This window comes from Physcomitrium patens, chromosome 4, assembly GCF_059467195.1.
Source record: "Physcomitrium patens ecotype Gransden chromosome 4, ASM5946719v1, whole genome shotgun sequence".
NCBI lineage: Eukaryota > Viridiplantae > Streptophyta > Bryopsida > Funariales > Funariaceae > Physcomitrium > Physcomitrium patens.
In genome coordinates this window covers 5,745,833-5,756,807 of record NC_143413.1, presented here as the reverse complement: position 1 = coordinate 5,756,807, position 10,975 = coordinate 5,745,833, and the positions used below count along the sequence as shown (strand labels likewise).

General features: G+C 29.6%; 1 protein-coding gene across 1 annotated transcript; it reads right to left on the bottom strand.

Moving 5' to 3' along the window:
* Positions 1-7,532: 7,532 nt before the first annotated feature.
* On the bottom strand, positions 7,533-10,716 carry LOC112281081 (peroxisomal membrane protein PMP22). Its single transcript, XM_024517253.3, has 7 exons — positions 10,189-10,716; positions 9,346-9,453; positions 8,978-9,082; positions 8,673-8,748; positions 8,369-8,439; positions 8,029-8,114; positions 7,533-7,838 (listed from the first exon to the last, which is right to left on the bottom strand). The coding sequence occupies exons 1-7, from the start codon at positions 10,258-10,260 to the stop codon at positions 7,781-7,783; spliced, it is 576 nt and encodes a 191-aa protein (XP_024373021.1). The 5' UTR covers positions 10,261-10,716; the 3' UTR covers positions 7,533-7,780.
* Between the last annotated feature and the right edge of the window lie 259 nt (positions 10,717-10,975).

Below are 10,975 nucleotides of genomic sequence, written 5' to 3'. Positions count from 1 at the left end.
TAGTAGATTAAGATATCATTAAGTTAACATAATAAATTTGTCCAAAAATTCTCAAAAACATCATTCACCAAATTTTGGAATATAATTAGAGTAGCAATCAATCTAAAAGACATGACAATATATTCAAAATATGCATAACTTGTCCAAAATATTATCTTCTATTTATTTCTTTTTTTAGATTATACTAAATTATACATTCCATAAAGATCTATTTTGATATAAATCTTGACTTAACCAAATTGCTCCAAAAGCCTAGATATCAATGATAATGGATAACAAATCTTTACCATTATTTTATTAATACCATCATAATCAATATTTATTTATAAAGATTCAATTTTTTTCTTTACAAAAAGTATTGGTGCATTTATTGGAGATTTAAAAATTCGAATAAAAGATTTTACAAGATTTTCGTTGATATAATTTTTCAATGCCAAAAGCTTTTTCTGTGATAGGTTGTACGTTGGGCCAAAAAGTGGTTGAATCCGTTCTTGAAGATTGAAGGAACAATCATATGATCAATGCTTAGACAATATGTTAGCATTTTTTTTCAAAGACATTGTGAAAATCTTTACACTACTCTAAAATAACTACTAGCAAGCTTATTTTTTCACAAGCTAGAGCTGCATAAATAATAAATAATATTATCTTCTTAACTGTCTTCATAAAAGTCCTTGCTCCAAAAAAATAAAGACTTTGTTGTTAATAAAATCTTAATAGGTTTTATCCAAAGAGATTTTATAAAAAATTCAACCTTATAAAGCCTCCAATCTATAGATGAATTCAATCTTTTCAACCACAAAAGTCCTAGAATAATAGAATTGAATGGAATTTTAATAATATTAGATAATATTTTACTACTATGATCCTCAAATAATATTTCTAGCAGTATGGTCTCATAAATAATATTACTTGAAGATAAATATCAACCATCTATTACTTCCATATATATAGGCTTTGACTTCTATATTAAAAGAATTTTATAAAGTTTTAAAAGTTCTTTATCTAAAAAAAAAAAAAAATGCTCATAAATCTAATAAGGCATTTGTTTGAAGTTTTTACTGGCTAAGAAAGAAAGGTATAGTAAAACAACAAGGAAATTAGGCAAAAAGAGAGGAACCTTGATGATTTGAAATGTTAGAATGTATTGCCACATAGTCTCTATTACAGTTGGGCCTCTTTATTTTCCTAAATCATTGCTATTGTATTACGCGTTGTCTTCGTTGAAAATGCACTGGGCACCAAGCTGTAGAAGGTGAGGTTGTATTTCACAAACATCTAAGAAACCTTAATAGGTTTCATCCATATGAGAAGAATATAATCCAAATTCTAATTCAAAAGTACTAAAAAAATACTCTTTTTAGTAGCCTCAATCACATATAAACCTCAATTACCTTGTAACCTTCATATTTAAGCAATTTAGATTTTTCTTGTAAGCTCCAACTGTAATCAATGAGCTTTGACAAGCTATAACTTCTAATTTGACTCTCTACTTGATGTAAAATTTTGCTTGAAATTATCAATATAAATCTTCTATATGTTTAAGAATTTTCAATCCAATCCAACTTACAAATTGTGAGAAAACCTCCAAAAATTGCACTAATGTCACTCGGCAATCAACTTGAAAGGTGAAGCAAAAGTTCAAGAAATGATTTTGCTTTCTCTAATTGTTAACTTCAATTCAAAATTGGTGTACAGCTTAATCTTCAAGTCCTTCAATACAATGCCAATTTTTACTTTGATCATACTAATAGATCTCTAGATATCATAGAAACCCTACCTAATTCCAAACTACCAAATTTTGATATGTTCTTGTATCAAAACCCAGATATCTCTCAATTGCACTATTAGATTATCACAAAATTTTACATACACTAAGAACACCTTATTATCCAAGTACTACCAAAATTTGAACTATAAATGTGACAGTAATTTTACAAACTAGTTGAGAGTGCTAGCCCTAATTTCATTGCAAAAATCCAAAGTTGCCAATACAAACCTTGACTTCTAATAATAATTGCTAATCCCCTCATAAATCCTACCAAAACTAACCTTCTGTCTTTGAAAAGAGCTTGAAGCTAGCTCTCAAATTCTAATCTCCAATCTTTGAATGAAACCCTACATTGCTATAGGCAGTCCTTTAGAAACCAGAGGTCTGATTTTAATCCTATCTCACAAATGGTCAACCCCCGGTTATTAATTTAATCTCTTCTAAGGACTTTTAAGCCCAATCCTACTCTCAACTTAATCCTAGTATCAACCATATCAACCACTTATCTCTTCTATCCTAATTTTATTAATTTATGGCCTTTCTAAGACAATAAAAGAGTTTCTATATCCTAAGAGATAAAAATACTATTTAACTTTTATCTACTTCCTATTAAGACAAGAAAATAGACTAAGATGCTTTCATAAAAGCCTTATTAAAATATTTTGAATTCTTATTGAATTAATATAATATAATATTATTTAAAAAATTATTTTTAGTTATATTTATTACCATATAATCATGTCACAATACGACATCACAATCCTTGTTCTAGTCATATGTTGTTTCTTTGAACAATTCTTAGATTTGTGGCCTTCTTCTCCACAATATAAGTACAATCTTTATTCAAAACAATATTTTTTTTCTTTTATTGTAAGAGGTTTAAATTATATTGCATTAATTTTTATATCTTTAGTTCTAAAATGTAGAAGTAATATATTTGTTGAAGTAGCAAAGTACAAATTTTTAGTACATTGCTTTGTCAAAGTCAACAAATGTTGATCTAAACGGCATTAAAATAATTAATTGTTATACTTTACAACTTGGCTGATAGCTTCATTGAATATTTGAGGATTAGGTAATGATAATTATAGGTCTTTTATATCATCCCTTAGTCTTCAATAGAATTAGCTCATAAGAGCTTCTTCATTTCAATTGATGTCACAAGCCAATTGTCTAAAATCAAATGCATAAATTGATGTAGAATATGATCTTTGATGTAATAAATGAATCTTTGTTATTGTCCATCAAGCCTTGTCATATTCTCCAAATGCCTCTACAAATATTTCTAAGAAAGCTTCAAAGTTACTCAAGATTAAAAAACTTTTTTCAAATATAAGAGTAAATCAAGATAAAGCTTGATTTATAAGCAAGGTTCTTACTAAACCAATTTATGACTCTTTAGTTGGATAGAGCTTAGGTTGCAAAAAAATTATCAATTGAATTTGGTTAACAAATCCTCAAAACTTGGAATATATGCCATTAAACTTTTTTAGAAGACTAATTCGAGATTCTTTACATTATTGAATAAGTGGATTTTTTTATTGAAGTATAAGTACCACCACCTCCTTGGATATAGAAGCTTAAGAAAGTGGTTGCATTACACAATGAAGTGCTTCAAGTCTTGCATCACTATAAAATCTTATAAAAACTCCTTCAATTTTAATAGTTTTATAAGATAAAGCATTCAACGTATTCATAATAATATCTAACTTGGACTTAGGTGACTCAACCATATTAATATCTTCACCTCCAGCCATCTTGAAAGAAAAAAAAAGGAGTTTCTAAACAATACTAGTTTAGAGAAGGATACTCTATAATCTCTAAAGCACTTAAATGCCTTCAAGAAGAGGAATAATCTACTCTCTATCAAGAAGGATCAAGCTCTAGTATTGATAAGAGAGGAATTTCAACAAACTATCATGAATGTACTATACAAGAATTTGAACAAAAAGTTGAACATAAGAGTTTCAACAAAAAAACTAGCAAAAACTTGATTAAATCAGATGAATATAAGATCAATACTAAGAAAGGTGAGTTAGAGCTTTAAGAAATATATTGTCAATACTAAGAATCTTCTTAGCCTTGATTCTAATATATATTAGGTAATAAGAAGTTTGCATGTTTTTTGAAGATAAAGCAACTTTAAGAAGCTTCTTGAAAAGTTTTCATATTTCTTGAAGATAAAGCAATCTTAGGAAGCTTCTTAGATAACTTCTTCAATCCTTCTAGAACTTTTTAGAATCTATTAGAATATTTTAAGAATCTTATAGAATCTTCTATGATATTTTAAGAATATTTATAAAAACTTCTAATAGAATAATCTAAGAATCTTCTAAAATCTTTTAGATCCTAATAAAATATTTTAAGAATAATTTTTAAATCTTCTTATTGGATGTTTGTAATATTTAGCAATAATGTAAAAATAATAAGTAGGCCTACAACCAAATCTAAATTAAAAGTAGTGTTTAATCTTCATATTCAAAATATGAAGGTTAATGTGATTTTAATTACAATCTCTATTTTTTCTCCTCCAACTTATGTATTTTGATATGGTTTTTTTTTAAAATGAAAAAAATATATTTTATTTATTTATATTATTATTATCAATTCATTCATTTGAATATTAAAAATAACTTATTCTTTCATAATAAATTTATATTTTTTTATTATTATTATTTTTATAAATATTAGAAATCATTTTTTTCCATATATTACTCACATATTAAAACTTTCTAAACTTCTTTCTGCTTTTGTCTTGCCAAAATAAAACCTTTTAGATATTTGTGGAACATGCCAATAAAATTCAAAAGAAGAAGAAGATTCTTATCTAAAGATTGTATTATTTATTTTTATGTATATTTAATTTTTTTATTTGTATATATAGAATTTGGCCCAATTTAATATTGGTGTGTCAAATCCCTCTTTAGGCCTTGGCCATGACCAAGTATTATTTGATATGATGCATCATTGTAAAAATAAATAAACAAAAAAATAGCTAAATTTAAATAATAAAAATGAGTAGATTTTTTGTGATGATAATTTAATTGTTATTTTAAATTCAAATTCTTATCTAACACCTGAGTCTATTGCAATGTAGAAACAAGGTTTTATATTTTTTTTATAATATTTAGACTCATCTATAATATCATTAATTATAAGTAGAAATTCTTCAAGAATATTTTTTAATACAATCCAAGTTGATATTTTGAATGAACAAGAATAATTTTTATAATAATTCTATATATTTTTACATATAATTTAAGATCTTATGATTAAAAGATGTAAAATCCAACAATTGGTTTATAAAGTGACATAATTAATATACAATATATTATTTCTTTAGAAGAAATTTTGAGACATATACATTAGCTACTAATTGTTTTCTAAGAGTAACAGGATCTTTAGAAAGCTTTTTGAGTTCTTCTTTTTAAGCACCTAATTTGTTAGATTCTAATTTGCCACCCACAAAGCTAGCTATAATAGTAGATTTATAAAGCTTTATACTTCTTTTTCAACCACCTCTTTATTTATTTTTATTTTTTGTTGCACAATTTTTAAAAATAAATTAGCATAGTCTGAAGCAAATCAAGAAGGTAGTGACTAATCAAATAATTGAAAACTTAAGTAATGGTATCTATTCTTTTAATAAAAGTTAAAGGTTGTAAAAACATTACTCTCTTCTTTTAAGTCTATTAGAAGATTAATTTTCATTTTATTCTTTGTTGAATTTATGTCCATGGATTTTTCTGTGGATGCTTTAGCATCTTGTCTAAGACTCTTTATATAGAATGTCATTGTAGGCAAGATAACTTCTATTGTAAAAATAATGATAATAATATAATATAATAATAGGTTTTGAATTATTAGAAGTTAAAATAAAAAATCTCTAATTTTATAAATTATCAATATAAATTAAATTAAATTAAAAGAATTAAAATATAAAATAAAAATCTTTTTTTGATTCTTGTGAAGTTTTAGTATACAAGCCTTTCCTTTAAATTTATTCATAGTTATTTTAGAATCTTTCTTTAATCTATTAATATTTAGATCGGTTTTATTTTTATTTTTATATAGTAACATCATAAAATTATCTAACAAAATACCAAATTTTATACTTTTTAATTTAAAAAATTAAATTTTAATATTTATTAAAATAAAAATAAAAATTATGATTCTAATTATTAGTAAAAACTATTAAAATATTTTAGGCTTTTGCGAATTATGTCTTTTATAATTCTAATCTATTTTATAAATTTTTAATCTTTAAAAATTTAAAGGAACTTAAAATTAAAAATATAAAATTTAATAAATACATCATTATCATTGAGATTTTTATTTTATATTTTATAATTAATTCAAAATTTTAAAACGTTATATAAAATAAAATTAACTAATTTTTTAATAGATTTTTAACTATTATAAAAATAAATAAGTAAAAACTAAAAATAATCATCTAAATATATATTAACATCAAATAAAAAGGTTTTTTTTAATTACATGTCATTTCTATTGTATAATTTTCTTATCATTTTGTAAAATATAAGAATAAAATTTATAATATATATATATATATATATATATATATATATATATATTTAAAAACATAGATACAAATCTTGCCAAAGTGTAAAAATGATGATTTGAAAAAAATAAAAAATAAACATCTACATCCATATCAATTATTTGTTATGCTAATTACAAATAAATTTGTTCTGATAAATTTTAAAATTTTAAAAATAATTACTTAGTATATAAATTTGGTATAAAGTTTTATTTTATTTTATTTACATTAAATACTATCTTTAAAAAACTTTGTTATATGTGGAGAAGTATTTAGATTTTTTTTAATGTGTTTTGAGCTTTATTATTATTTTAAAAAAAATTAATTAAAAAAATAATCTTTTCATAATTGAAAGGTTAAGATTTCAAAGCAGTCAAAGTCTAAGATTATGAATATAATAAAATATGTTGCATACAATCAATACCAACTATGAATTGTTTTACAAAAATAATAATCAATGTAGTATGCACATAAAAACTAATATTGTGTTAATGTTCTTTTATTATATTTATTTATAAAAATAAAACCATTAAATAATAAATTAAATTACGTATTTCATTGCTGACACTAGGATCTTGAGATGCATATTGTATGCAAATTTGTCAAATTAGATGAGATCCAAGTTAATATAAAACGAACTACTTGTTTATTTATTGGTTGCTATGAGAGGATAAGAAAAAGAAAGTGAATATATTTAAACAAACAAAGTCATCAGTGTTCCTAATGACAACCTCATCAATGAAGATTTTTTTTAAATGGAATAATTTATGTAATAGAAGACATATCTTAATATTCCACACGAATTGTTGAGAGTGAGGTGATTGAGGTCAAAGATCATCAAGAATACAGGATTATAAGAGATTCATGCATCAACATAGTGGTGGACTCGTAGTAATGCATATTTAGATTGAAGAGGGATTTACTTCCCTCAGGTAGAGACTACAGTCTTGTCTTTCCATCCCCAATTAAAAATATATGTGTACAGATTCCATCTGATGGCACCATTAGTTTCCTAACTTTCCCTGATACTTCATCTCCGTAAAACCTCACAAGGCACAGGCATGCAAATTCCAAAGAGGATTGCACCAGAAGTATTTCTATAAGATAAACGTGTTTCAATCCAACCGTTGGATTCTGGAGATTAAAATGGCGAAATTGAAAGATGTTTCGATTAACAAGAAGGGCAAGGGCAATAGGTGATTTAGTTGAAAAAGAGTAATCGATGAATTAAGTGCAAAAGCTGGATGGTTTTCTACAAAGAAATAATTAACGTGTTTCAGTTTACTAAGATTTATCCGAGATCTCAAAATTCTGCATCATGAAATTCTGTTACACAAAAAAAGAAATCAAAACTAGCAACTATTATACACCAACAGTCAAGAACTTTACGTAAGATCTGGATCCTAGGTAAAGCACTCACCCGGACTTCTACAGCCTCTTACAATGCTCTATGCAGTGGCAAGTTTGGGAACCGATGCCTTGGAACGAAGTATCAAGAATATTCCCCTGAAACGATTCCAAACAAACAAAAAGTCATGGAATCGTCATTTCAAGCTCGAAAACAAGAATCTCAATAAGCTGTAGAAATAAGCTGCTTCAAAGTTTCACAGAAAGATGACTTTGAGTGAAGTGCTCCCTTTGCAAAAAGCATATCCTGAGAGCAGTTTTCATGTTTACGAGGACCTCAGGCTCTTACCAGCACACAGCTGCTAAGTTGTGGAAAAGAACTCGCAGCTGAATGGGAAGGTACTTGTAATTAATCAACCCGACCAACGGCCAGAACTGCATCACATCCGCCACCCCACCAACATTGACGAGTGAATTTAACATTCGGTCTCAGTTGAACTTCATGCAGCAAATTTACAATGGCGTCACCGCTCCCCATTCTGTTTAGAATGTTAATTATATTCTACATGCAAAGAGAGGCTTGAAATAATTCGCAACCCCCTGTTTTTTCACACAGATACATCTGACCGTTGAAATAAAAAAAGCGCGATAACCATACAGAAAAGAGCATATCAGATGCAAAATGGTACCCTCCAAGCATTTAGCTGTACGGATGGAAAATGTGATTTAAGCTGACTCTTAACCGAGCTCCATTTTCTCCCTGGGAAGATTATCATTAAGTTGAGTTGTCAAAAACCAACACTTTCATTCAAAGGCTCACGAAGAAACAAGGGACCATATACTCACTTCATTCTGAATCATACACAAAAGCAAGTCATTGTCACCCTAGTCTCTGCTGTTATGTAAAAGGAAACTGCGGCCACCGATTCATACAAGATGGAACAATTGAGAATTAAGCAACTGCAGGAGATAAGGGGATCATCGAAAATTTACCTTCAACCACCATACCAAGGTAGGTCATAAAAAGAAAGTTGTTCCATGGGCTAGATGTCAGCTGCTCCACAATAACCTAAGAGGAATAATTGCAATTACAGTAATTTTCAAGAAAGTTTACCAACAATGCCTGGGTAATTACACTTGGTGATAATAATAACAATAAAAAAAAAAATAGTAATCATCCGTCATTTATATGTTTTTACATGTATAGAAACTCAAATACTTTAAAACAGTTCATAAAAATGAAAAACTGAGAAAGAAAATGAAGAAGCATCAAGATATTGTCAAGCTGCACAAAGAACTGACTTGCTGACTATTGTCTTGCTATCGCGAGCTGCAGGGACGAGTTTCTCCATAAGCCAGTGGAAGTAATGTCCGAATGGTCCTGAATAACAGAAACCATAGAGCTGCAACCCAGGAAATACAATTGGCAGGAGGAACTAGACAGGAGAAGCACTAAGATCCAGGTCTTCGGGCCAAAATTTAGAGAATCATTGTTGATCACCAGTGAAGGCCAATTCTCAAGCTGAAAAAATTGAGACAACCATAGTAACTTTGCAAGTATTGTTATGTACTTGGTCAGATGTCATAAACATAGCTACATTAAAGTGTGCATTTTGACGACTTAAAACATTTGCAACACGCATCCACTAAGCCTTCAAGTCCCAACCATGAGAAGAAAAGAACGCTTAAACTGCAGATTCTTCGCTCCAGCCAACTTCTGAGCAACCATGTCAGCACTTCCTGCCAATACTCCTGATGTTCCTGATGTAATGGCCTGCACCAACAACCAAAGGTGTTAAGACGTTAGCACATTCACATTGATAGACCCTACACTCGAAGCTGGAAATATTAAGAAGCCAGACAAATGTAAAAATAGTTGATTAGATGCTATCGCAAGATGGTCTTGAAATGAACCATTAATTGAAAACGATTATTAAATGAACTCGAGCACATGAAGCCCCAAGAACAAAAATTCTATAACTCTTAAAACCTCGGTATAAGGACAAAAGCTCAGCTCCACATCCCTCAGGCAAAGGTGCACACAAGGGTTTAAACATGAGATATGAAGAGAAACCTCTGCCTATTACATTTTCATTCCACTGTGCTCCTCTCCATTAACTGCCATAACAACGCTAAGAATTTACGAGATCATCAAGCAGGTATCACCTCAACAAATGATGACAAAGAAAAGCACACAACACTTGAGCATTCAGTCACTCGAAAAAATCAACAGAGTTCAGCATAGTAGTAGGTTTGCGTGTTACAACCCGATTAAGATGATCAGCTACAATGTCAGTGAATTAGAAGATGAACAAAAAAAATCCACAAGAGTAAAAGAAAAAAACAATTGCCAACCAGCGGTCGGATCACAGCCTTTGCCAACTTTGTCAAAAAATCAGAAAGAATGCTCGACGACGACGTAGTCTATAAATGGATTTCATATATCCCCAGGTGACAATCAACTAACTTACCAAACTATAAATCAATTAAAGGCTTTCCTATTCCTTACTTTGGTGCGCAACGGGTGCTGCTGCAAGTTGCTCAAATACCGATTCCATAGCGACTTCACTTCGTCTGCCATTACTCCAACTCAACTCTGCAGACCCCCACGATCCTCCTCCACTCACAACCAATTTCTTCTCATCCGCTCGTCCATTGTCCTCCTCTTACACTCGCTTCGCTCTCGCTCTCTCCCTCTTTCTCTCTCCTTCCGTGCAAATTAAAGAAGCCAAGAGAAAGACGCATCGCAGCACAGTCGCAAAGACCCCGTACGCCCAAAATACCTTAAAACAGGCCAGGTGGAACTCTACTTAATGATTCTTAAGGGCCATTTCTGACCAAACCAGCGGGATCAGTGTCACGCCCACGCCATGTGACCGTGACCCATAAAAGCCGTTCAACCTCTCTCTCTCCACCCTCTTCAAACAATTTCTCAAACAATTACCTGCTGCAATGCACAATTGACTCACTACTGCAACTCGTCCAACACAGACCCTTCCCCTCCTTCCTTCACATCGGTACAATCTCATCTGGAAGAACTTACGAGTCTCATCACAACGTGGCTGCATGAATTGCGCTGCGGCAGCTGCAGCGAGTGACGATCGGTGACGATCAGAAACTCGTGCTGCGACTTCCAGACTGCGGCGCCGTTGGTCCAAAAGGGAGTGCCATGCTTTGGGAATAGAGCCGTAATGAATATGTAAGAACTGGTTTTTTTAATAATAGATTCGACATTGTAATATTCTGACAATGTTTGTAGGAGTTTTTTATGTTGTTATTGTACACTGTCACACAAA